The sequence below is a fragment of the Oreochromis niloticus genome, linkage group LG6 (assembly GCF_001858045.2).
Source record: "Oreochromis niloticus isolate F11D_XX linkage group LG6, O_niloticus_UMD_NMBU, whole genome shotgun sequence".
In the NCBI taxonomy this organism is placed as follows: Eukaryota; Metazoa; Chordata; class Actinopteri; order Cichliformes; family Cichlidae; genus Oreochromis; species Oreochromis niloticus.
In genome coordinates, this window is record NC_031971.2 from 10,765,566 (window position 1) to 10,793,124 (window position 27,559).

The 27,559-nt window shown below is 40.2% G+C and overlaps 3 protein-coding genes across 7 annotated transcripts; 1 reads left to right on the forward strand and 2 right to left on the reverse strand.

Moving 5' to 3' along the window:
• Nucleotides 1-380: 380 nt before the first annotated feature.
• LOC100690146 (uncharacterized) lies at nucleotides 381-9,208 on the reverse strand. 2 transcript variants are annotated; one of them, XM_005461671.3, is made up of 3 exons: nucleotides 9,080-9,208; nucleotides 1,335-1,608; nucleotides 381-1,227 (listed from the first exon to the last, which is right to left on the reverse strand). In XM_005461671.3, exons 2-3 carry the CDS (start codon nucleotides 1,597-1,599, stop codon nucleotides 1,073-1,075), a joined length of 420 nt encoding a protein of 139 aa, XP_005461728.1. In that variant the 5' UTR covers nucleotides 1,600-1,608; nucleotides 9,080-9,208; the 3' UTR covers nucleotides 381-1,072. The 2 variants fall into 2 exon arrangements, with proteins under 2 accessions (XP_005461728.1, XP_003456958.1); XM_003456910.4 differs by lacking the exon at nucleotides 9,080-9,208 and adding an exon at nucleotides 5,444-5,579.
• LOC102075701 (MAM domain-containing glycosylphosphatidylinositol anchor protein 1) lies at nucleotides 9,062-16,951 on the forward strand. The gene is made up of 7 exons (XM_005461670.4): nucleotides 9,062-9,196; nucleotides 11,091-11,250; nucleotides 11,668-11,743; nucleotides 13,844-13,982; nucleotides 14,057-14,365; nucleotides 15,158-15,385; nucleotides 15,577-16,951. Exons 1-7 carry the CDS (start codon nucleotides 9,142-9,144, stop codon nucleotides 15,645-15,647), a joined length of 1,038 nt encoding a protein of 345 aa, XP_005461727.1. The 5' UTR covers nucleotides 9,062-9,141; the 3' UTR covers nucleotides 15,648-16,951.
• Nucleotides 16,688-26,147, reverse strand: LOC100694982 (ubinuclein-1). Of its 4 annotated transcripts, XM_005461673.4 has the most exons (14): nucleotides 25,856-26,146; nucleotides 25,290-25,394; nucleotides 23,177-23,275; nucleotides 22,781-22,921; nucleotides 21,643-21,734; nucleotides 20,971-21,556; nucleotides 20,797-20,867; nucleotides 19,948-20,077; nucleotides 19,729-19,853; nucleotides 18,438-18,518; nucleotides 18,185-18,328; nucleotides 18,038-18,085; nucleotides 17,354-17,931; nucleotides 16,688-16,827 (listed from the first exon to the last, which is right to left on the reverse strand). In XM_005461673.4, the coding sequence occupies exons 1-13, from the start codon at nucleotides 26,075-26,077 to the stop codon at nucleotides 17,376-17,378; spliced, it is 2,400 nt and encodes a 799-aa protein (XP_005461730.1). In that variant the 5' UTR covers nucleotides 26,078-26,146; the 3' UTR covers nucleotides 16,688-16,827; nucleotides 17,354-17,375. The 4 variants fall into 4 exon arrangements, with proteins under 4 accessions (XP_005461730.1, XP_019216121.1, XP_013120648.1 ...); XM_019360576.2 differs by lacking the exon at nucleotides 22,781-22,921 and having other exon boundaries at nucleotides 25,856-26,147; XM_013265194.3 differs by lacking the exons at nucleotides 22,781-22,921; nucleotides 23,177-23,275 and having other exon boundaries at nucleotides 25,856-26,147.
• Nucleotides 26,148-27,559: the final 1,412 nt, after the last annotated feature.

Below are 27,559 nucleotides of genomic sequence, written 5' to 3' on the forward strand. Positions count from 1 at the left end.
AAAGGTATAATCCTTCATATCTTGAGTCCAATGGCACAGACATGAATTTAAATGGCATGACTTCTCTTCTTCTCCACCTTTGGTTTACAACATATGTGGCCGGTCTTCAGCTACAGATGAAATCCAACTAGTCAGAAGGAAGATGTCCCTCTTGGCCACCATATACAAATATGGTGAGAAAATATGGCAGCTTCCACAAACCGGCACCCACTCTTATGTATTTTTAATAGACTGATTGTAAGTTTATGTGACTGCATCAGTTTGTTGGAACATGTAATCACTATGTATGTTTATGAGTACAATATCAAGAAGTGGATGACACAGAAACATTAAAAACACAGCTCCTGCTGACCTCAGGTGAAAGTACGAGCAACTCCTGATACGTTTACATACACAGCTTAACAGGCCTGCTTTAATTTGAACATTTCACAGAGTCTGTTGAAACAGCAAAGCACAGGTGGACATTTGTACATGTTACAACAGATAAATCAAAGGAATAAAGATTAAAATGAATAGCTGCTTAATTCCACTTACAGGCTTTATTTTCAGGATTCTGGGATATAATCCATGCTGTTTCATGATAAGGGAAGATAAAGAACCCTAAATGACCCTGATGTGTGTGTTTGTTATACAGTCAACTGAATGATGAATATGCCCGTACATGTAAGTGTCTCTCTTTGCTACTCCCTCCCAGGATTGACTTTTTTTTGGTTGTTTATCAGACTTTAAAAACTGCAAATTGTAAACAGAGTACACTCTTCCGGAGTATATTCCAGAGTATATTCTTTACATGGCATTATATGTAGCTGCAATAATTACTGGCATCATTAAAAGATGTTACATATGCCGGGCATTCCTGTGTTAAAAGGAATATGTGATTGCACTGTGTAAGCTACATGGAAACATCCACCAGATGGACTGTGTGAAAAGATCCCATCCATCACAGGGCTGACACAGCTCATACCTCGGCCCTGTTCAGAATCACCAGTTAACATTAATTTCATTTCATGTAAAGGAAAGAAATAATTACAAACTACGTATATTGTGCCCTCCGCTCTAATCGCCATTGAGATTATTTTTGGTGGATGGTTATATTCACAGGTCCGGTGCTGCTACCGGTGAACGTGGGGGCGATAACCATTCCTCCCTGCTGAGCCGACATCGTGGCTCCAGCGGTAGGATTTAAAGTAGAGGATCCAGAGGATCCAGGTGTTCTGCCCTCTGCGGCTGAAAGGACAAAGAAGCAGAGAATCAGTGGTAATGTCTGCACAGATGCTGACCACAAGCAGATTGTCAGTTACAGGTGAGTTTAAGAAACTCTGCATTCGCCGCACCTTCAAACTTGCCCTGTAAGTCGTCTGCGATGTTGTTGACATTCATTTTCCTCAGGATCGCAACAGAGACTTTCACAGCTATCGCTTCGCCGTAGCTGTCTATCATACAACTCACAGTGTCCATACGGTCTTGGCCCTCGAGTTTGCACCTGGGAATTGGTTTGCAGCTGTCCACGATCTTCATGGTGAGGTACCACTTAAATGTTTTATAGTCATCATTAGTCAGGTCTTGCAGTGTTTCTAAGAGCAGCTCTGGGACCAGCATGTCTGCTCACTGAACAGATGGGAGAGAGAGAAAATTAGCTCTCGGTTTCTTTTAAATAAATACTTCTTTCATTTCTTTATGGGCTTAGTTGATCAGAAAATTCATGTCTGTAACTATCTGTCTATTTTAAAGTATATTAAACCACATTCAATTTATTCAAGATGATCTATAGAACAATGTCTTGATGCGTGTTCAATCATCCAGGTAAGTAAATCTCCAAAAGTTGAATCTGTTCATCTGGACGTAGCGTTTTGTGGGAGAAACGTTTCGTCACTCATCCAAGTGACTTCTTCAGTCTCAGCTGACTGCAGGTTTCCCCAATCTTATAAACAGTACATTTGCATAATGACTGAAACCAGCCCACTGAAGGAACAATGGGCTGTGAGGTCAGTTCCTTAATCTTAATTATGCAAATTCTCATGACCATTGATCAACAACCACTCACCAAAACCCACTGATTAATGGCCATGAGTACCATTCACAGAGAGTTGGGGAATGGCTGTTTATAAGATTGGGGAAACCTGCAGTCAGCTGAGACTGAAGAAGTCACTTGGATGAGTGACGAAACGTTTCTCCCACAAAACGCTACGTCCAGATGAACAGAATCAACTTTTGGAGATAGAACAATAATAATAAGACATTTAAGTGTCACTGCCCCATTATCATAAATAATAGGAATACTTAAAAGTAGGGCTGCTCGATTATGGCAAAAATGATAATCACGATTATTTTCACTGAAATTGAGATCTCGATTATTTGACGATATTTATTTAACAATAACAATGTATTGAATAATGGCTTTAAAGATTGTCAAAAAAATAATATAAAATAGTGTGCAAATACTGATTACAGTGCAAATGTTTGCAATATAAAAAATAAATGAAAAATGTAAACATCTATGTTTAGTGAACTTCAAAATACTGCACAATATTTGATCCACGTCTGACTCCGCAAACCCATAATGTTTCCACCAATGTTCCCTCAAATATTTCATGTGTCTGAGCGAACACACAAACTCCCTGAGTGTCCCTTGGACCACTGTGAGCGACATCAGACGTGTGCACTGTGGTCACGCCAGCATCTAATCCATCCACGTTACATGGTTTATTAAAATCAAATCAAATTACAGCATTTACATTTATGTTAACTACTTTTAATTAACTGCTTTAGCCCACTTACAGTGAAAATTAAAAAAAATCCTGTTCATGACCTGTGTAGTATGTTAACACTATTGGAAGTAAAAATAACTTGAACTCCAATTTTGAAAACACAACTTTCTTTCTTTTTTTCTTTTTTTTTTTTCATAAAGCTCTGACTTGTATTATGAGTCTGTGGTCTGGGAGAGTCCTGCAACTCTCTGTCTGCCAAACACAGTATATAATGACCAATGCTGGGCAATTAATTATATAGTTACTACTTCAAAAAAGTAACTCAGTTTGGCAAACAACAAAGTTTTTTGCAGCTATTTATTTTTTTTAATGCAGCCAAGGCGTTTTTTTAAATAAACATTTCAAACTATTTACAGAACAATCAGCTGTTCTGCATCAAATCTGATGCCACACAAATTATTTGTGCCACTCCAAAAAATAATTTCTGTCCACTATGAGATAAAGGAGAACAACAGCCTGATACCTGCAGGCCTGACAACAGGAGATGTATCACTGCTGTAACACCTGTAACATTCAGCAGCCGCCTCATTGTTCTGACACACACAACAAAACTATTGACTTACACTACACACTAACTACACACTAACTACACAAGATTTGCGCTAAACGTCTCAAATCTCTCGCATCTCAGAACACCGCCGTCACTCCTAAAACTTCCCCCCGTTTCTTAACAACTAAATGCCACGTTGCCATATCATTTTTTGATTGGTCGACACGGTACTTTTTTCGACCAATAGGAAAGGGTGGGGGTTTGGTTTTGTCTTTGCTCACAGGCGGAGAGTGCTTTCCAGCGGTTTCCTTATAAAACGCCGTTTTTACCGTTTCTTCCGCAGTAAATATAAATAACGACAGTGTTCAGTTAGAAAACCAAACATTGCATATATTTTTTATCATAACTCTGGTTTTACGTGGCCTATCAACACAATTTAAAAACTGGTATAAAGTCCACACTTTTTCCGTCAATTGTTCCGTCTGTCCTGCTCACATCTCCAATGGTTGGACACGTTGTCATTAATGTGGCTTCACTGCACATCAGCCACGCTGCTTTGCGAGCTAAAACACCGGTGTCGGCACATAAGGACGCTGTCATAGCCTGTCAACGACGTTGATTAGCTGCGTATATACGAATGTGAATCGCATTATTGGCTGGACTATAAAATAAGGTGGCATCGTTCTAATCCCATACAGGAGCAGCCAGTCACTTACTGACTAACACTGCAAAACAGAATTGTTAAAGTTTTAATTTTAATTTCAATTCAGGTTAATTTTTTTTGTGCGCAACACAGATTTTCTGTGCGCAGAGACCGTGCCAGCAGTGCGCAATTGCGCAGCTTAGAGGGAACATTGGTTTCCACACAACTGAAGTCGTTTTACCTCTCTTTTCAACCAACGGCATTCTTTCTTCAGCAGCCATTATCCTCTCCTCTCCAAATAACTTCTGCTTAGCTTTCCGAGCTTTCCGAGCTTCCCTCGGGTCCTCTTAATTGTTGTGACGCATGTTCGAAACGCAGAGAGGTGCGCTCATTTGCCACACGGAGCAGCGCGAGAGTAAAGCACGAGGGAGGTGCTAATAATCGGCTCAGTCATTTTTAATGATCGTTGAAAACCCAGATCGTAATCGAGATTAAAATTCGATTAATTGAGCAGCCCTACTTAAAAGTGTGGTGCAGTTAACTCCTTGGTTAATGCTTGCTTAGCTCAGAATATTGAACTTTTAAATATTATAAAGAAAAAACATGTGAGTGTAACTTTTCTGGTGTGAGACTAGGTGGTGAGACTACTACATTAAGTCCACCAAGAAAATCCTTTGCAAATCTGATGTGAGCATGGAATAATCATGAAAATGAAAAGGTTATTTATAATTTTTTTTATACAAAAGATGTTCCGAAAAAGTCTATGAGGAACCAAATTTGTACTCAACAGTGTAATCACGTTTTTATATGTATGCTATATGCTAACCCCAAACCCTCTGACTCTCTTCCAGTGTCTCTCCGGTCCTCTCTTCCTCCCGCCAACCAGTTGCATCAGGTGACTTCCCTTCCTTGAGCATGGGCGGGGAGGGGGGCAACCATCATGGATCCCCCCCTCCTCAAAAAAATATAATAAATCTGTTGAAGGGCTGGGTTGAAAACACTGAAGCTAGTCGTGCAGTTGTTTCATTTTTCGTCACTGTGTTTAGTGGGATCGCAGACAATGAGGAAGTAAATCAGCGTCACCACATCAATGAATCAATAGCAGTGCTAATACAACTTCTAAAACCTGCTAATGAGCCACATCTGGATCTTACATCGGTCACAAATATGCTCTCAATGTCTGCTTTCGTTCACATTTACATTTTATTTACACGCCGCAGTTTCTTATGGATGTAGATAGACGGACTCTGCAATAAAAAAAGGGGGATGAAAACATCGAGTCCGCTGAAGTCTCACTTACAGGATTACTTCTTATCTGTCTGTGCCCCTTTAACACTCACATAAACCAAATATATCTAAAACTACATCCGATGTACAGCTGCACAGACAGACCGAAAGTAAACAACAGCAAAGTGAAGTTCACGTCTCCGTCATCCTTTCTAACTTCTCCTGTTTCCTTTTGTTTCGCAGCGTACAAACGTCATTAAACCACCAAAGATGTGCATTTTAACTTTGGGGAACTTTATGAATCAAAGAACTCACCTCGTCAGTGACCCGCCGATATAGCACCAAACAAAGGATGTAAAGAAAATGGCGCAAACGAGTGCTTTCGGTTTCAAACCCTCTACCGGGAAAGTTATGTGAAACCTAAAGGACTACGTCAGGAGTGATTACTCAACACGTAGTGAACGTATTGTCAGTGATGCATTAATGTGTGCACAGCCGTACTTGGTCAAGATGCAACTAGTTTATATATAATCCCGTTGTGTTTATACGTCTTATGCCTATAGTCACATAAACGGAACATTTTGCCCTCCTTGTGATTGGCGCTCTGCACGGGCCTATTCTGCCATTAAACAGCTGCTGTACAGATGTGCCTGAGCGACTGAGGGGTTGATTGGCACACTGTCTGTCACTGCCACGGAGGGCAGGTTACATGTGTGGAATACAGTCGATGCCACACATGTGACCGGACGGTCGATTTGCAGTGGTCAGTTTGTGGAACACGCACAAAGTATTTTATCATTTTCATGGATCGGGGCGTGTTGTTGTTGCATAAAAAGATCACACAACAATAATAATCTCACAATAATAATAATACTAATACTACTATTACTACTATACTAATAATAATAATAGTAATGAATTAAAACAGAAAATATAAAAGAATGACAAAATATGATTAGAGACACATCTTCACTACATAGTATCTGGGCCAAAGTGTGCAAATACTCCACATAGGAAATTATCACAGGACTTATTTTCTTCAGTCAGACTTCAAACATGCATAATAATATTAGCCTATAGAGTTATGTGTTATTCGTGTACAAAACTACAGCTCTATTTCTTTATTTTAGTCATTAAATCTGTTGTAATACAAGTGGTGTGTCTGCCAGACTCTCTCTCTAAGGTGCCCGTTCCCCCAGTGATGTTCCACGGTTGTGCCTTTCATTGGTGTGGATTTAACAGGTATTCTTCACATTTGTAAGTTTACTGTTGTTTTGTGTTGTTGCTGACGTCCACCTGGATGATCATAAAGCCTACTACTACCTCTACAGAGTGACTGTATGTAACAAATGCAACCTTTCATTACTGCATCATTTTAAAGACCCCAGTGCTGTCAAGGTACATTTTTTATGAAACAGTCTTACTGTTTTCTTGACCCACCTAGCCTTTCCTTCTCTCCCCTCACAGTATATTTGGAGTGAAGCTTTACCTTTCCCTGATATGGAGTTTATGTTCTTTCTCTTTCATTGTGAGTTTACGGAATAGCGCTTGTTTTAGTTCTAGAAGAGACGGTATCAGATAAATCCAGCATATCTGACCTCAGATCTGCTTTCTGCCTCCCTCAGAGCATCAAGGTCCGTTGCAGCCTTTCATCTGAGCAAATATAAGTACAAAATAAGCTGTCATCTCCCTGTTCATCTATACATTTAAACTATACCTTAACTGATCCCTGCTCTTTCTTTCCTCTGCATCTCTCATTCTCTCTCTGTTTTTCATAGTTTAAGGTGCCACTTTGATGAGGAGCTCTTTTTGTGATACTGTTGCCATCTCTCCCAGGATGAATCCCTGAGTAGTGAAAGAGCATATCAGTTGTTTAACATGTTACTCTCTCCCTTGTAGGTTGCTGTGTTTTATTTTAATTTTTGAAATAACACCACATGAACATATATTCTGTGGTATGTCATGCGCTTTCACATATCATATAAATAAACACAGTGGGCCGCCATTACCAAAATATGCCTGTGTCAGTCCAGCCCTGTACCCAGATGATCCAGAATGCAATAAGACTTAAAATGGAGAGCAGTTCAGAGTCAGTTCAATATTAATGGAGTTCGTTTCTGTTATCACATGTTTACACTGACTTGCTTACTGTTGCCCAGGTTACCTGTTGGAAAATCTTGCACAAAGGGGGTGTTTGTCTTTTAAAAGATGTAGGGAACGTCTGATCACAGCCATGGAATGTGGAAATGTTCTCAGTTGTTTTTGTGGCTTTAATAAATAAAGGCTAAATTCTGAGAGTGCTGTAAATTTCTTAATTACTTTGTTCGTAGTTCACTGGTTCAAATTCAGGGTTTAAATGCAAAGAGGATCAGGTGGTGTTCATTTGTAAACATGTTGGTGTCTTTATCTCGAAAAAAATTAAATGTTATACTTTTTTAAAATCACTGTCCATCCATCCATCCATCCATCCATCCATCCATCCATCCATCCATCCATCCGCTTCCGCTTCTCCTTTTCAGGGTCGCGGGGGGCGCTGGAGCCTATCCCAGCTGTCTTAGGGCAAGAGGCAGGGTACACCTTGGACAGGTCGCCAGTCTGTCACAGGGCTAATACAGACAGAGACAACTAATCACACTCACATTCACTCCCACATTCACACCTATGGGCAATTTAATGTTTCCAATTAATCTATCCCCCACTTTAAAATCACTGTTTTCTACTAAAACTCCATTGTTAGCTATAGGGACAATCAACCCCATACCTTTTGACAGCTAACCCAGCTGTGGGGTCAAAGTTTCAGAATCATAGAGGGTTAACTTCTTTGTGTTAAGATTAACTGCAAAAAATGAAAAGAATACCCATTCTGAGCCAGAACCTTAAGCACTGATTTAACAAAGGAATGCTTATTATAAGATGCTTCAATGAACAGCAGTTCATGAAGGAGTAAAAAGTGTGATACCCAACCCCGGTCAACCCCATGGTTTCTCTCTCAAACACGCTCCTGGGAGGAGTATATTTAAATGAATCACACAAACTTGATTTACCGGCATGCAATTTCCTGCAAATTATACTAAATTTAACGCTGTGAAAGAATGCTTTGTTTTGCGACTGATGCGGTTTTGATAATCTTGCGTTGGTTTAGCTGTAATCAGTGGGGGAAATGTTATCAGAAGGAGTGCATAATTGGCTCTGTCCCGGTTTCACCCTGCATGTTTAGAGCCATGCATAATTCTGGTCAGTGACTGAGTCAGTGGAACCGAGACAATGAAGACTGTAATGCAGACTGTAAAAACAAAAACAACGAGCTCAAAGACCCCAAAACAAAAAACTGTTGAGTCAGTGACAAGTTTTGTGGAATTTCCTATACTAATGATATGCTTCAGCATAAAAGCTGTGCTTATGAGTGAAAGAGAGGCGCTATTATTGACATTAAAACATAAATGGGAGTCATATATATAGATTATATGGTGGAAGAGAAAAAGGGAAAAAAAAACAATCAGATGTCGTTAGCTGATTGAAGCTGATTTTTTAGCGCTTTTTTTCAATGTAACACATCAATGGGATGATTATTTTTATTCTCAAAAGCCCCGTATCACTGTATTGCTATGTAACTACTCTCCCTTTCTCTCTCATAGACACACACACACACACACACACACACACACACACACACACACACACACACACACACACACACACACACACACACTTATTCACACCCACCACGTTGCAACACTACATTGCATTTTTCTTGACCCTCCCTTCCTTCCTCTCTTCATATACCAACAGAGAACGCCCATGGCCAGGGCAAAGGAACTCCCTCGTCATCAACTTCAGACACACAGAAGCAAATCAAATACACACCCCCCACACCCACATGCGCACTCACTCACACACACAAACACACACACACACCACAGTTCCACATAAACTAAAAGAACCCACTGCTACCTCATAAGTCTCAGGCTGTGGAACCGTCAGGATCGATCAGCTGTTAACCTGACAGAAGAAGGATGGCTTCTCCTGGATGGGCTGTCGCGCTCATGCTGTTTCAGCTCTTCCACTCAGGTGAGTGAACTGATGGCTGAGTGGGTGCAGTGGGCAGCTCTGATGAGAAGAACCTGTTCAGTGTAGAAGCCGATTGGGCGATAGAAGCAGATAAGGTTAAAAAGTAAGGTTAAAGAGTGTGACAATCCACAGAGATAACTGGGACTGAAGATGAGTGGGCAGAGTGTGGTGGCTGCGCTTGTAAGAACCCCTGAGGCAAATTGATTTGCAGTTCAAAATTACATGTGATCACTTTTCTGAGGGTAAAGTTACTTTTTTTTTACTCTGCTAATCTAATCCAAGTGTTTCAGCTCAGGTTTTTCCAAAATTGTAGGAAACTATTAAATAAAAAACAAACAAACAAAAAAAGTAATATGCTGTTAGAGAGGATTCAAAGTGGTTACACATGAACACATCAATAATAAGACATTTGAAAACATAACACAAAACATTATCTACACATGTAAAGCTCCATTCTGCATCAGAAGAACTTTGAATTTGTGATTCTTAGGCAGACTTAGCTGACAGTACTTCCCACTCACATTTTGAACGCAGACTTTTCCTTAAAGATTTCCTTAAACCTAATGGATGCTTCCATCCCCAAAGATCTGCAAATCAGGAAAAAAAAAAAGACGTCATTGATTCTTCAGGTTTTGAGACTTGTGATCCTGCTTTGGTCAGGAGACTACGCTGTCTGTAAGCTGACCCAGCTGGCAGTTGTACTGCATTGTTCACGTTGCAGAGTGGCACATGGGAAACACAACTATAAATTTTGACAGCCGGCACGCCTACTGCCAGTGAGATCATCTGATAGGCAGGAGAACAACCCCAGGACTCGATGGAACAATGGTCAATTGAAAAGAGCAGCGATCTCTTACGATTTGGGCAGGGTGTCCTTCCTTCCTCAGAGGAACACACTGGGTGTATTCAGCATGCTATGAAACAATAGTTCACAATAGATCAGCTAAAATGAGTATTATTTCATGAGATGGCAAAAAAAAAAATACTCATGAGATCATGTGGGTTACAGTGCCAGGACAAACATAGGAGGAGACCCATCCTTTTATTCATGTTTTTATTTATAGTATGGGGTTTAACATCACAGGTACTCAGTGTGTTAGGTCTGCATGTACAGTATCCTCCTTAATGTTCTGTTTTTCCATCTTATGGCATTGTCTCCACCATGTTTTAGAGATGATGTGATGTGCTTCATTTCATAAGCCGTTTACTGTTATGACACGATATGGATCCAGTATAAGGAGTTCACTAGTCTTTATTAATTGACTGCGGATAAAAGCAGCAGGATGAATTCTGAAGCGTACAGGGCTCTCTGCCCAAGTTCAGCCAAATTTTATAAGACAGTGCTTCACAGCGTAAATGAACCCCCAAAAGTTGATTCTGTTCATCTGGGTGTAGCGTTTTCAGTGGGAGAAATGTTTGTTTCAGTCTCAACTGAAGAAGTCACTAGTGTTTCTCCCACTAAAAACTACATCCAGATGAACAGAATCAGCATTTTGGATGGATGATGATGACCTGGATGATTGAGCATGCATAAAACATTTTATGGTATTTTGAGGTTTTCTTCCAGTTTATTAAAAAAAAAAAAGCACATGTAGCACAAGGTTTTACAATATTGCTGCCCCAAATATTGAACTTAGACAGAAAGGTACAACATGCAGTCTAAAGTTGCGTAAGCTGACATTCGTAAGGAAAGTTTTAGCAATTAAAGACTTGGATTATTATAGTAAAGTGAGGAAAATTAGATCTTTTTAATTTCTTAGTTAAAACCTGTTCTGTGGATTTTTGATAAAAAGTGCAAAATGATTTTGCACAGACCTTAAAGATACAGTACATTTACACAGTGTTTACTTCTATGACTTATGTCTTGCTCTTTCTCGCACTCCCTTATCCTCAGGTACTTCATCCCCTGTTTTCACTAAGATACCATCTCATCCACCAGAAATCGCACTTCCCTTTCCAAATGTCAGCCTTGTCCCTTCTCCCATCACACCTGGAGAATCAACACAAAGTGTCCTCTGCCCTCTAAAGATATCACCCTCCACTGTGGTGGTCAGGTATGGCAAAAAGAAGGAGTGATTATTTCAGGATGACGTTGGTGGTCAGTGATAAGAGTCTGTGTGCACTAACTTGCTGTTCACTCATCTGTGCAATTTAAAGCCTTTTTGGACAGTAAAATGACAGCTTGGTGTCACTCAGTCATGGTGACCTTGTGGTATTTCATTGTTCAGAAAGGTTCACAAGGTTTTGACCTCGCAGTCCTGTTATGTTGAGCTTCTGAAATCTATGGTGCAAAGATCAGCACTCTGATTTTTATCTTGGATCAATTTCCAACTATTAAATATTTCAGTTGCTGTCATGACATTTACTGACCAGGTACTTTGAGACGTAAGAGGCAACATCAAGAAACAGTCACCAAATTAACAGAATCATCTGCGTGTCTGAGGCAATTAATTGTGTATCTCCTTTTACAGGTTTGGAGATCCAGTCAAAGCTAACTGCTCCATACAAAGAATGGGGTATTTTGGGATTGGTTGGGAAGTCCCACTGGTAGGTTAATCAGTGTTTGATTATACACAGTGTTTTATATGTGGAGAACCAAACAACACCCACTAACTAAACTAAATATAAGGCTTATATCCTCACTTTGTAGTTTTATATAAGGGAGCTGTATATTTTCATCACACACAGGCTTCATTCAACTTCATAACCAGTGTAAAGAGAGTTATGCTAAGTGTGAAATGTATTGGCAAATACACTTACTAGCAACTATGTTAGGTACGCCTTTTCAGCTGCTGAAGTCCAAACTGAGCATCACAGTGGGGAAAAAAGGAGATTAAAGTGACTTTGATGAGGCATGGTTGTTGGTACCACATGACAGTGAGTTCACTGTACTTAACATGAAGAGCTATTTTAACTACAGAAGGATAAAGTTGATGAGCGAAACCACAAAGTTATGGGAAAGGATTGTTGAAGCTGTTGAAGCATGATTTCAGCATAACTGTCAATAAGGAAAGTCTTAAGAGTAAACTTAAAAGTAAAGAGGGAATCTGTCTCCTAAATTCACTCCTAGGAACTGGTTCTACCAAAGAGGAGCCCGAAAGCTGGAGACTGTGTCCCATTCTACTTTTTAATACTCTAGGAACCACAAGTTCCAAAACCACTAGTTTTGGGGGTCCATGTAGAGGGGGAACCTACATTGCTCTGTGTGAAAAAGTGATTGCCTAATGACTAAACCTAAACCTAATAACTGGTTGGGCAACCCTAAGCAGCAACAACTGCAATCAAACATTTGTGATCCCTGGCAATGAGTCTTTTACAGCACTGTGGAGGAATTTTGGCCCACTTGTCTTTGCAGAATTGTTGTAATTCAGCCAAAATCAATGGTTTTCAAGCATGAATTACTTTTTTAAGGTCATGCCACAGCATCTCAATCCGATTCAGGTCAGGACTTTGACTAGGCCACTCCAAAGTAGTCCTTCTCTTATTCTTAAGTCAGAGGTGGACTTGCTGGCATGTTTTGGATCATTGTCCTTCTGCAAAAACCAAGTGCTCTTCAGCTTGAGGGCACAAACAGATGGCTGGATATTCTCCTTCAAGATGTTTTGGTAGATTCATGGTTCCATTTAAGTCTCCCAGATGCCTAGGCAACAAAACAGCACTGGACCATCACACTACTGCCACAACGTTTTACTGTTGGTATGTCGTTCCTTTTCTGAAACGCTGTGTTACTTTTACGCCACAAGTAATGGGACACACCCCAGTCTACTGAGTATTTTTCAAGGCTTGGGGATCATCACGATGTTTTCTGGCAAAACTGAAATAAGCCTTTATGTTCCTTTTGCTCAGCAGTGGTTTTCATCTTGGAACCATTTTGGGTCATTTTTGCCCTGTCTCTACTTTATGGTGGAGTCATGAACACTGACCTTAACGGAAGCAAGAGAGGCCTATTGTTCTTTGTTCTGGGGTGTTTTGTGACCTCTTGGATGAGTCGTTGCTGAGGTCCTGGGGTAACTTTGTTCGGCCAGGCATTCAAGTGAAAGTTCACCACTGTTCCATGTTTTTGCCATTTGTGGATAATGTCTCTCACTGTGGCTCACTGGAGTTCCATAGCTTTACAAATGGCTTTATAACCTTATCCAGACTGAGATCTCAGTTACATTGTTTCTCATTTGTACCTGAATTTCTTTCGATCGCAGCATGATTTCTAGGTTTTGAGGACCTTTTGGTCTACTCTACTTTGTCAGGCAGGTCCTGTTTAAGAGATCTGATTGAGGACAGGTGTGGCAGTAATCAGACCTGTGTGTGGCTAGAGAACTTGAACTCAGCTTTTCAAAGACGTGATACACTACAGTTAATTTCCCCTTAATAATAAACACCATTTAGAAACGGCATTTTGTTTACTTGTTAATATTGAGATTAGTTTAATGGGCTAAAACATTTGAGTGTGACGAACACACCCACACCCACACACACACACACACGGAAGGGGGCAAAAACATTTTCACATCTCTGTACCTGATGTATTCCAACAAAGATGGTACTATCCATTGTGTTTATTGTTCATTGCCTTCACTTGAGGAAAAAAAAAAAAAAAAAAAAAAAAAAAAATCTGAATAGCTTTGTGTTTGTTACCCTTTGCAACTCCAGAACCCTCCTAACTTTACATCGCAAGGTTTTGTGGTCTGGAGTGTTGAGAAGATGACTGACTGGACCATCAAGCCTGTGTGTTTTGCCCTATCTGAACAGGGAGGACCGTGTTACAGTAATCTCACCCTAATAGTCTACAGTAAGTCAACAGCATTATCCTTCTGACATGCATGAAGCACTTTACATGGCTGATATGCCAACCTCTCTCCACAGAGCCTCCAGACAGAGTATCCATTACATTTCTAAATCACAGTGAGTCACTGTTTGAGGGTACTCTACAGTGCCACATTACAGAGGTTGCGCCTGCTGAAAACGTCCTTGTGACCTTCTACAGAGGGGAGACAGTGCTGGCTCAGATGCACTTGAATACATCCAGCGAGAAGAAACCAGTGACTCAGAGCTTCACTCTGAACATCGTATTCAGTAAAGAAGACACTGAAGCTCAGTATTGGTGTGAAGCCAAGCTTGAGCTGGGACCTGAAGGACCACAGCACCTTCCAGTGATGGCATCACAAAGACTCTGTAAGTGAAACCAGTGATCTGTGCTACGGATTTTTGAAATTTATGTGGATTCTGTTTTTTAATTTCACCTTTAGTTCTTTTTCCCCCTCTCCACATCTTTAGGATCCCTCTTCGCTTTTTCTGTAAGCTACATCATGCAAGCTATTTGCTTCAAACACTGCAGCATCCATTTAAAACAGGCACATCACTGAACAACTACTTACCCAGGCTACGTTTAATGTGCATATGGTTATCAAAGCTTAAAACAGCATGACAGCTCCATAAGTGTAACCTGCTCTGCTCAGTGCGTGGGTTGCAATATTATGGTAAAGCCACAACAGCATTTCCAAAATTGCTTTTTACATGGGAGTGACAACCGTGTAGAAAATACAGCAAAGAACATATCAACACAGTTCAGGTGTGGATAATCCTAATATTTACTTATCGACTGTGGGAAATGACCACCAGAGCTTCTGCCATAGTCACAATATATGCACTGTTCATGACATACATGACTGAAGACTTTCTGCTCTACGCACCAGTTTGTCACTCCAAAGGCACTTTACTGAGGCAATATAAAGCTGTTATGTGTAATGTTTCTTTATGCAATTTTAAGAATCACATATTCAAACTACTTTAAATGAAACTGCACTCTTTGTTCTCCAGCGATATACCTGTCAACTGTAAAGTGTTACATAGAACTGCTTAAACCATATTTTTTCTTCTTACTAGAAGAGTGAAGCAGCAGAGCTTCCTTCGTTAGATCAAATGTATTAAGTGTCTTTTTTTCCACTGATTTTCTTCTCGTTTCAGTTGCACCACAGCTCAGCTGTCCTGTAGAACTTAAGGTGACAGAGGGCGAGAGATTCCCATGTGAGGTGACAGGAAACCCTGAGCCATCAGTGACCTGGTTCAAAAATGGGCAGATAGTTGTCCCGCCCTCTCATTTAAATAAAAAGGATGCTGGAAATTACACAATCCAAGCTAAAGGATTATTTCCAAAAAACTTCACAGTGGAAGTAAAAATCCTTCCTGCCACAGGTAGGTTTGTCTGCATTACTACTGAATACACTTAATGGCCCCTGTTAACATTTCTTTCATTGTTCCAAATCATCCTTCCTGGAGTTTGAGAAATGCTTTGTTCTGATATGATCATGTAAATTCATGAGAGGAATCCTAAACGGAAGGTTTGGAGTCATCTTGTACTGAAAATGGTTTCTTCTGCTTTCCAGGAACTGCAAACAGCTGTTGTGGACATTTCTTGCTGCTTGTTCTTCTTACCCAGATGATAACTCACGTGTAAAACCTTAAAAGTTCCGCTTTCCATATTACTTGGATAAAAGTGCTCCTGCTGTAGAAAATGCAGAGAAATGTTCATTGCTGTGTCATTTCTCGTGCCCTCAAGGCTCAGCTTTGAATCTGAATGTCTTTGTGTGCATTTCAAAGAAAGTGGAGTCTCACTAAAAGCAGATGATGCTCTAGTTGTTTTTTTTTTTTTAAATCGTTTTGTTGCTGAACTTCTGTCCAGGTACATGTTCTTATGTAACTAAGCTGTCTTTGTAATCTGCCCAAAAGGCAAAGTTCACATCTTCCAGACTGAAAGCTTCTCTAGAAAGAAATTCACATTTTAGTCCTTAGTCACTCAGTATTCATGGGTATGTGAAAGCAGTATGATTTAGTTAAAAACAATTTACTTTTAAAGAGCTGAAAGTGGAAATAAGGCAAGGCAGTCTAGCAAAGGTATCCAGAAAGATATCTGGTTGTCTTATTTTCTTTTGAACATCACAATGGTGTTTCATTACTATTTGATATCTGAAGAAATGCTGAGTTACGCCCCCATCCTGCCATGTTAAGGATCCAAGAGTTTTTGGAAGGATTCTCTTTGGATTTGGAAAACTGGATCAATGTGTTGAGGTGGGTGGGGGTAAAAAAAAAAAAAAAAATCCTTGGGCATAATGTATGTGTCAACTCACTGTCCAAGTGTCCTGCTCCACCCCCTTTTGGAAACTGTCTGGGTTAGCTGTCAAAGAAAAGGCTGCACCCAAATGGTACAAGAGGCTAACTGTCTAACAGCCTGCTCTTTAGTTGGGTAACTTTAGACTTCCTCATCGTCCCTTTAGGCTTGTTGAGACATTTTATTTTTACATCCTTATTCACCACTCCTGCATTACTCCTTGCAATAATTTCATTGCACAATAAATTTCAGCTTAAATAAGCTGACTAGGCAGTTGAACCTTCGGTTGTTTTGAGTCATTTGTTAATAGCCTCAGTCAAGTCGGTAACATGAATCACTACTAAAACCTTCATTTGCTGTACAAAATGTTAAGAAAATAAAGCACCAAATAAACACCTATGACATGCTCTCTTTATTATGTATCAAGTGAAAGTATATAGTTTAAGACATTAAACTTCGTTGATTCTAGTATAAGAACTACTCCATTCGAACCTCATGTGCCCAGTTCATCTTCAGGATTCTGCTCCATCTAAAAAGAAAAACACTTTATCTACTTGACAAAATGTGGATTATAAAGCTTTTATTTTGACATTGAAACTTATTGGAATAAATAAAGCATTTTGCAGCAATTGATGTGTTGCGTTTGATAAAAATGTAGATTACTAAACCATGATGTCACACACTGGTTTGGTCCCACAATGAAGTCAGCGTTTTTACTGCCATCGTCGTTTAGAAACCATTAGCTAACACACATCCTGGATAATCCTCTCACTCGACGACAGAATGCAGGTTTTAGGATTTTGAAGCCAATTTTGAACCTTGGAGCTACAGCCATCTTTTATTGTGTCTAAATATGAGATTTGATTTTTGAATTTTAAATTAATTTTGTTTCCAGTACAAACATGTCCCTTTGGTTGTTGGTTTTTGTCACCTTAATTGGAGTTTGCCCTTTTTGTCCCCTTTTATTAAGACAGAAAGAAAACTGAACATGGGAATCACTACTCTAAATTCAGAGTCGTTGTAATGTTAGAACAAAAAGAAAATATACAACTTACTGCATGTCTTTTTTGAAGGTTGTCATTTTGTAGCACCACCATCTTCAGAGACGCTCTGCACCTGAACAGCATCTGCATGTTTGGTGCTTCCAACCTGAAGCATCGGAGGCCAAATGTCACCACATGTACTCTGTGCTGGGAAACCAACTGGGCTGGACTGAGGAGGAGGAGGGAGTAAGGGAGGACTCTGTGTCTCTGCGAAGCTCCAGTGCTGAACAAAACACTTGGTTTTTACAGCTTCTGCTAGGAGCTCCTGGAGCCCTGGGAGGTGTTGCTCCTGAGCCAGGGCTTGTTCAGCAAGGAGATCCAGGAGGGAATGAGCGGGAGTGGGTGTCTCATCAACCTGAGATTTCTCCGACTCTGAATTTGAGGTGGCTCTGACATCCAGTTCCACTTTTTTGACCTCGCCCTTCTTCATGGCAGCACCCTCGTGAACAGAACCGAGGATATCGGAGCCTTCAGTGAAGACTGAACCTGCTCCTCTGGACATTTCTGTCAGTGGTGGATTTCCTCGATCGTCATTACAGCCATCTGAGAATGTGCATGACTGCTTCTTCTCACACTTGGCCTTCTTTGTTCTAAACATGTGAAACAATGCTTGCATTTTTGGTAAATAATTTTAAACATTTTATGTAGAAATTCATACAAGTAACAACATTTAATTCCGCCCATCACTGCACTCACAGTAATGAAAAGAGATCTAACAATTTCCTGCTCTCCTTCATCAGAACCCTGAGAGAGAAAAAAAAAAGACATTTAAGTGGTAACATGTGTATAGTTAAAAGTATGAAAGTTAAGTTTCAGGACTGAAACTGCACCATTATAGTTTACCTAGATTGCATCCACCCTTTTGGCCAAAGCGGTTTGACCTCATTGTCAAGAAAGATCTTGAGATGCTCTTCAACCTCCTGTTCCCCCTTCCTTTCCTTTTTATAATTGTCTGCTTTTGCTTTCAACACTTGGCCCAAACACTCTCTAAATGACAGAACAGGTCACAGTGTCAGTTTTCATGGACTAAATCACAGTTTTTAAAGATCTTACTGAAATAAAACATGTTAACACATTATTGATCTTTACAGCTTACCTGAGCTCCTCATTCCACTTGAACACTTTCTTAGGACCTGCTTTTCTCCCAGTTTTCTCCTCATCATTGTCCTCTGTTGCCCTTTAGATAAAAAGAAAATGCCATTGTCACAGAGGGCTACGGATGGTTCCCAGTAGTCCAGTTCTCTTTGCAAGCACCTGCACAGACAACATGCTAATACTAAGCTAGCCTAGAAGCCAGTGTTGTTAAAGCTGAGTAAATGCTGATCCCAGCCCAGCAGCCAGAGCCTGAAGTTCAACAGGTAAACTGATGAGCAGTCAGGCTGTAGCCTCTGTTTCTAAAGCAGAACTGTGGTGATCACTTTAAAGTGACTTTGTGCTGTTGGCTTTGTCTTTCATACCTAAATACTAAGAGAGATCATGTGTGTCCTCACTAGGACAGAGATTTGCCTTGGTGTGTGGGACTGTAAGCCCTATAGGTTTATATTATTAAATGGTGATAATGATGCATTTTCAGGTCATTTCACAGAGAAACAGGAAGTAATGTAATGACTAACAATGAATTAATTACTCCCAGGAGGAAGTAAGTAATTGACTATATTATATCACACACACACTTCTTAAAAGTACTGTGTGTAACTACTTTTTTGAGCAATGACCCCAACACTGATCACAAAGAGGGGAAATGCCTTAAACATGCATAAACATTTGACCACACAGCATTCAATTAATTTGCATGAATGTAAGGTCTTTGATAAATATTTTTTTTGATTCACATCCTTGTTGAGGGCAAACCAAACTGCATGGACATGCTGTAAAGCAGGGGTGGGCAACTCCAGGCCTCAAGGCCGGTGTTGTGCAGGTTTTAGATGTGTCCTTTATACAACACAGCTGATTCAAATTGCTAAATTAATTCCCTCCTCAACATGCGTTGAAGTTCTCCAGAGGCCTGGTAATGACCTTTGATTCAGGTGTGTTGACCCAGGGTGATATCTAAAACCTGCAGTACACTGGCCTTCAGGCCTGTAGTTGCCTACCCCTGCTCTACAGCATGTAAATGTACATGCTGTAGAGTAATGTTCATGTCGCATCTGCCTTTTTGAAATTGTACAATTTGGTTGTGTCAGCCATCAGCCTTTTACAGCAGAGGGGTAACAAGTTCAAAGTTAAAGAAAAGGTTGTAATATTTAAATACAGGCACAACTGTGGCAAAGAATGGGAGATGAGACAAGGTGGTAAAGCAGGAAAGTAGATTTTATTTTGTTAAATAAAATTATAGACACTAGTAGCTGATAGTCTCACCCCCATTTTCCAAGAATAAATGAACTTACTTTGAAGTCTTGACTTGTTCATATGCCTGACATTCTTCATTGAAACATGAAATCTGCTCAGGCATAGATCTTCCAATGGCATCTTTAAGTTTCTGCATGGGATCTTCCACCCCACTGGGCTCCCCCTTATCAAGAGCACATATAAGAAGCAGGTCACACAAGTATAAATAATTTACAACTCTGTAACAGAAATGCAGCTGAACACATGAGCACACTCACCACTTGTGCGATTAGCAGTTTCTTTACACGTTTGAGAAGCGTATCTCTGCTACAGGGCAGGAAAGATGACAGGTGTGTGTACACCTTGGAGCGCAGTGACCCACTCTGCTCCCGACACTGTAACTCAATGCTGTGCCGAAACACCAAGAGCGGAAACGTGTATTTAAACACCTCACTCAATACCTCAGGTGGAACACGTACACATTTAGTTAGAGGGTTAGTGAGTTATATAGTGCTTTGTATACCTTTGAGCATGCAGCCATAAAAGCGGCTGTGTGACGCTGCAGCTACATAGCTACCATCTTTGTGTGCCATGCTAATCTGTGTGTTCACCATATTAGTTTAGTGTGTAAACCGGCTACAATTTGCGAAGGAGATTATTTGAAATCTTAGGCATGAGCATAGGTATAACAAGATTTTTGACCAGATAATTACTCGTGTAGCAAATTTAAGGTCAACCTCAAGGTTTGCAGGTATACAGATCAATACTTAAACTTGAAGCAGGCACTGTCCAACTTTTTCTTACACGAGAATGCAAGTTCCACAAAATGTGATCGCCTAATATAAATAAATACCACTTCACTAGTAGTGTCTGAAAGAACAAGCCATTGAGGTATGTCTATCAATCTATAGATATCTACATACATACACAGACTCAGCCTGGCCTTATATAAACGCACTATTTCCATGACAAGAGTTTTATTCCTCATTTCTTTTTGTCGTTTATTTTTTGCCCTTAAATTCAGCATCATTCCTTAAAATAATATTAATAAAAACTTGCAAAGAGAAAAATGTTCTGTTCACTGTTAATGGTTTTACATTTAAATGTGTTCACTTGGGAAAACTCACTCTAGCAGGATTGAGTTGATATCTCGACTGAAGAACCTGAGTTTTGACTCTCCTTCTGATGTCTTGGCAGCCTAAAAATCAGTGTAAACAATCTTCATTAAACTGCAATCAGTTTGTCGTCCTATACAGTGTGCACAGGCATTTTCCCTTCAGCAGAAATGCATAAAATCTCACCACTGTGAGTTTTCTAATGCTGTCTTTCAGCGCTGGGGGAAGTCCCTCTGGCAGCGGTGCGCTCTGTGATGTAGAACTTGAATCTGACACAAGCTGGGTTTGGTCTGGTTCACATTTCTCCAGAAAATTAGTCTTGGAATTTGAAGTTCGGGTTTTGGGATCAGAAAAGGTGTCGAGTTGCACGGGATCATCCGTTTTGCTTTGGATCAGCTGCATCTCTAATGCTGGTTGAGGAAGTGATTTAGGGGATGAGATCTCTTCACTGACTTCTAACAGAGAGTCCAGATCAATATCAAAATCTACTGTGCTGGCTGCTTGGATAAGAGCGTGGTCATTGGTTGAGCCAATTAAACTGAGAAGAGGGTCAGTTAGCCCCATGCCTCCACCCCCACCTGCATCTGCAGGAAACGGAGGGGTTGCTGTTGCACCCAGATTTGCAGCTGCCTTGTCCCTCGCTTTCTTCTGTCGCTCTCTCGCCTTTTCTTTTTGAAACTTTTTCAGCATGCTGGTGACACTCAGAGTCCTAATGGCCTTTTTCTTCTTTTTGATCTTCATCTCATCAGTCTGCTCAATTTCAGACAAAGAGCTACAAGACAAGAAATTTACAAAGGAATAGTTTAGTGTTGTTAAGTCAGCTTTACAGCATCAGTGTCTGACTTTGGTCAGCCTCACCTTAACTTATGATCCATGTTGCTTTTTATCTCTCCATCTGCTCTGCACAGCTTCTTCCCTGGCTTCTCCTGATCATCATTCAGTTTACGTTTCTGAGAAATTGTTCGAAGGTATGTTAAACAACTCAGAAACTTTATAAAGAACCAAAATGTTAGTGAAAAAAAAAAAAATTAGTTTGGGTGCAAGGACCATCAAAAATGTCCTTTTAAGGTATCACTTCTAAGAGTTATCATTTATTGCAGGAACGGTCAGCTGACCCTCTCCTTAAAGTTAAGGGCTATTGGGCCCAGGACATGGCATTGGACATATCTTCAGTTGAATGGGATTCATGTTTTCATAATGTTAACACTATGTATAAAGAAACAGGCAGTAGACTTATCCAACTTAAGATAATCCATAGGTGGCATCGAACACCACAACAACTGTATAAATGGAACTTGGCCCCCACGGACGATTGTTGGAGATGTGATGGTCAAAACGCTTGGATTTGACATATCTTATGGAACTGTTCGGCACTTCGGGGTTGGTGGGAAAACATAATGGAGGTAATTGTCAGTGTTTTGAAAAGGAGATTTGGTATCTCACCAAAACTGTCCATACTTGGTGTAACCACAGAACTTTCTGATGGACACTTTTCCAGTTATACAAAAAGATGGATTATTCTGGCTCTTACTACGGCCAAACAGGTTCTGCTAAGACATTGGCGGAAAAAGACCCCGCCAATGAACCCCCCTATGAAGAGTGGCTAATGATGGCGGCTAAGTTGGCGTCTTATGAAAAAGTGACTTATGGTTTATTAGTTAAATTGCATCAATATGATTGTAATTGGTCCCCCTTTACAAGCTGGCTTTCTGTAACTTGAAGAACAGAGGAGTAATGAGAGAGTGGTGGTGTGGGGATTGGTGTGTGAAGAAAGAATAGGATAACCTCTCTTTGTCTTTGTGTTTTTTGTTTGTTTGTTTTTTATTTAAATTATTTATTTATGTATTTATTTTTCAGTTCTGTTATCAAAGTTTAAAATGAAATAAAAATTGTTGATGACAAAAATAAAAAATAAAAAAAAAATGTCCTTTTAAAATCTATTCAGCAGATTTGCCAAAATATCCAGCGCAGCCGGTCTTGTACTCTTACTGCTTACTTTTGTCATCTCAAGCGTTCCCTCTTCGGCTGTGAGGTCATCGTCTTCGTTGTCAGAGGCCTGGCGGAACTGCAGCACGCCCGAATTCACATAGAACCCACCAAATTTGGTGGTGATGGAGCACGGCACGAACTCGTCATACTAAAAGCAGTATGTAATACAATTACAAAAACTACTGAGGGACTCTATAAGCACAAGCAGTACACATGATGTCTGTTGAGAGCTTTCACGTGCAGCAGTGAGCTAATGCTTAAGCAGAAAGAACATTTATTCAGTAGTGAGTGAGGTCAGTGTCATAATCTATAAATCAAACCGTCTTTTTGTGTAGCACAGCAGGTAAAGACGAGTTTATACCAGCTGTGAGAGAATTCAAAAGGTGTTCTAACACCGACTCACAGCCTCAGAGTTGTCAATGAAAGAATCCTCTTCATCATAACCATATCCGATGTCGATCAAGTCCTGGATGCGGTCCTTTTTTTTCTTAGGTTTGGCACCCTGTATTGAGAGGAAGCATAACATTACTGCACCATTTACTAATGTTTATTATAGTGATCACCACCTTTTGTTTACACATCAGTTTAATCTTATAGGTTAATAAGGTAATTGTTTTTTAAAAAACAAAAGAGTAAGGGGCTGCTTTCGGAGGCACAACCTGTGTCACCACAAGCGAACATAATTTGTTAAGCCTTAATATATGAACGTTCTCTTTATCACAATGTATTGTTACCAATGTTCCCTCTAAGCTGCGCACGTGCGCAATTGCGCACTGCTGGCACGGTCTCTGCGCACAGAAAATCTGTGTTGCGCACAAAAAAAATTAACCTGAATTGAAATTAAAATTAATACTTTAACAATTCTGTTTTGCAGTGTTAGTCAGTAAGTGACTGGCTTCTCCCATATTGTATTAGAACGATGCCACCTTATCCCAAAGTCCAGCCAATAATGCGATTTACATTCGTATATACGCAGCTAATCAACGTCGTTGACAGGCTATGACAGCGTCCTTATGTGCCGACACCGGTGTTTTAGCTAGCAAAGCGGCGTGGCTGATGTGCAGTGAAGCCACATTAATGACAACGTGTACAACCATTGGAGATGTGAGCAGGACAGACGGAACAATTGACGGAAAAAGTGTGGACTTTATACCAGTTTTTAAATTGTGTTGATAGGTCACGTAAAACCAGAGTTATGATAAAAAAAATATGCAATGTTTGGTTTTCTTCCTGAATACTGTCGTTTATATTTACTGCGGGAAGAAACGGTAAAAACGGCGTTTTATAAGAAAAAAAGGCTCGAAAGCACTCTCTGCCTGTGAGCAAAGACAAACTCCACCCCCCTCTCCCTTTCCTATTCGTCCAAAAAAGTACCATGTCGACCAATCAAAAAAATGATATGGCAACGTGGCATTTAGCTGTTAAGAAACGGGGGGAAGTTTCAGGAGTGACGGCGGTGTTCTGAGATGTGAGAGATTTGAGACGTTTAGCACAAATCTTGTGTAGTTAGTGTGTAGTGTAGTCAATAGTTTTGCTGTGTGTGTCAGAACAATGAGGCGACTGCTGAATGTTACAGGTGTTACAGGAGTGATACATCTCCTGTTGTCAGGCCTGCAGGTATCAGGCTGTTGTTCTCCTTTATCTCATAGTGGACAGAAATTATTTTTTGGAGTGGCACAAATAATTTGTGTGGCATCAGATCTGATGCAGAACAGCTGATTGTTCTGTAAATAGTTTGAAATGTTTATTTAAAAATGCCTTGGCTGCATTTTAAAAAAAAATAGCTGCAAAAATCTTTGTTGTTTGCCAAACTGAGTTACTTTTTTGAAGTAGTAACTATATAATTAATTGCCCAACATTGGTCATTATATACTGTATTTTGCAGACAGAGTTATAGGACTCTCTCCCAGACCACAGACTCATAATACAAGTCAGAGCTTTTTTTAAAAAAGAAAGAAAGTTGTGTTTTCAAAATTGGAGTTCAAGTTATTTTTACTTCCAGTAGTGTTAACATACTACACAGGTCAATGACTAGATTTTTTTTACATTTTCATTGTAAGTGGGCTAAAGCAGTTAATTAAAAGTAGTCTAACATAAATGTAAATGCTGTAATTTGATTATTTTTAATAAACCATGTAACTTGGATGGATTAGATGCTGGCGTGACCACAGTGCACACGTCTGATGTCGCTCACAGTGGTCCAAGGGATCACTCAGGGAGTTTGTGTGTTCGCTCAGACACGTGAAAAATTAGAGGGAACATTGATTGTTACCTGCATTTTCATGAAGTATAGATGACCAAACAGTCATTATTGCCTGTTATTTGGCATGCGCCTATTTAAACACACTTTGTGTTCACAAGAGTTTCAGAAAACTTGATCAAAAGAGATTCTCAGGTTATCATGTCCAGGCCGACCGCTGGGCCACCCAGCCGTAGACAAGTACCCATCAACCCTCATAAAAAACACCAAAAAACAAAATCTGCTTACATGTTTACAAGAGTAAAAGGCTACTCACATATTTTTCTTCCAACTTCCTTGCAATGGCAGCGACTTCATCGTTCTCCCTCTTTTCTTCCTCCTCTAGTCTGCTCAGTGGTCCTTCAACTTTTGACTGACTTATCTGAAACCCATCAAAAGCCATGCCAACCATTGTTTTACAGGAAACTGAACACGTCTGGCTCCAATGCAACCAGCATGTTTATTAGTTTTTCATGAGGTTAACAAATCAAGTCATTCAGAATAGCAATTTACTCCCACAGCCAGTGTTACTAAAGCAGATCTTTGTCCCATTTTGACTATTATCTAACTTTTAAACCCAGCTCTGGCTTTAAAAAGTTAGTTTTTTAAACCACTGTTGAAACTGAGTAAAGGCTGCTACTGAATTAGCAATGCAGTCCAAACTGAATTAAAACTGAACTGCTTTTTATGTGTGTAATACCTTAAATGGTTTACAAATTCATGTGGATAGCCAAAAGCCTAACAATATTTAGCCTACTTAACCTAGACTAAGTACAGTCACGGGTCTGTTTGTATCTTAACTGGTTGCAGGTTAGGAGGGTGGACGTCATGACTTAATCCCACCTTGTCATCAACAAGCTGCGTGTAGCTGAACTCCGGGAAGCTCCGCTCGTCGGGCTCAAATAATGTGAGGACGAGCCGGACTGTTTCGGTGTCAGCAGGTCGGTCTGAGGGGGTTTCTTCCATCTGCGGAACCCCTGACGGACACCTGTGGGTCGAAGGCGAGTTAGAAGAGGGCGCATCACTGCTGACAGTAAACAGCTGAACTCTCCGGGGTTCAGCCATCCCAGCGACAGCGCACCGGAGTCAGTGGTTTGGTTTGAACTGAGGAGGGGGGCAAGGAGAGTTTAATTAAACTCAAACTGCGGCAGGTGTGCGCGCACGTGCCCGGTTGAGTTACCTTGGCAACCAATCCCGTTTGTTTAAAACGAGGTTTATTTCTTTAAAGATGGTGCTTCTTTTTCGTTTCTGATTATTGATCGGACAAAAAATAAAATAAAATAAAATAAAATCACGCATAAAATTCTCTCAGAACCAGGTGGAAATATAAATAAAGTGGTGAAAGAGAAACAGGATTCTGGAAAAACGTCTATAAAGCTTTGGGAGTGCCAAGTACTGGCTCTGTATTATCCTAAGTATCCATCCATTTTCTTCTGCTTATCTATCAGTGGCGCCTCCAGAATTTCCAGTTCTATTATACTGTTGTCAACAATGTTACCTCTAAGCTGCGCACGTGCGCAATTGCGCACTGCTGGCACGGTCTCTGCGCACAGAAAATCTGTGTTGCGCACAAAAAAAATCTAACGTGAATTGAAATTAAAATTAAAACTTTAACAATTCTGTTTTGCAGTGTTAGTCAGTAAGTGACTGGCTGCTCCTGTATGGGATTAGAACGATGCCACCTTATCCTATAGTCCAGCCAATGATGCGATTCACATTCGTATAAACGCAGCCAATCAACGTCGTTGACAGGCTATGACAGCGTCCTTATGTGCCGACACCGGTGTTTTAGCTCGCAAAGCAGCGTGGCTGATGTGGAGTGAAGCCACATTAATGACAACGTGTACAACCATTGGAGATGTGAGCAGGACAGACAGAACAATTGACGAAAAAGTGTGGACTTTATACCAGTTTTTAAATTGTGTTGATAGGCCACGTAAAACCAGAGTTATGATAAAAATATCTGCAATGTTTGGTTTTCTTCCTGAATACTATCGTTGTTTATATTTACTGCGGAAGAAACGGTAAAAACGGCGTTTTATAAGGAAAGCACTCTCCGCCTGTGAGCAAAGACAAAACCAAACCCCCACCCTTTCCTATTGGTCGAAAAAAGTACCGTGTCGACCAATCAAAAAATGATATGGCAACGTGGCATCTAGCTGTTAAGAAACGGGGGGAAGTTTTAGGAGTGACGGCGGTGTTCTGAGATGTGAGAGATTTGAGACGTTTAGCGCAAATCTTGTGTAGTTAGTGTGTAGTTAGTGTGTAGTGTAGTCAATAGTTTTGTTGTGTGTGTCAGAACAATGAGGCGGCTGCTGAATGTTACAGGTGTTACAGCAGTGATACATCTCCTGTTGTCAGGCCTGCAGGTATCAGGCTGTTGTTCTCCTTTATCTCATAGTGGACAGAAATTATTTTGGGGAGTGGCACAAATAATTTGTGTGGCATCAGATTTGATGCAGAACAGCTGATTGTTCTGTAAATAGTTTGAAATGTTTATTTAAAAATGCCTTGGCTGCATTAAAAAAAATAAATAGCTGCAAAAAA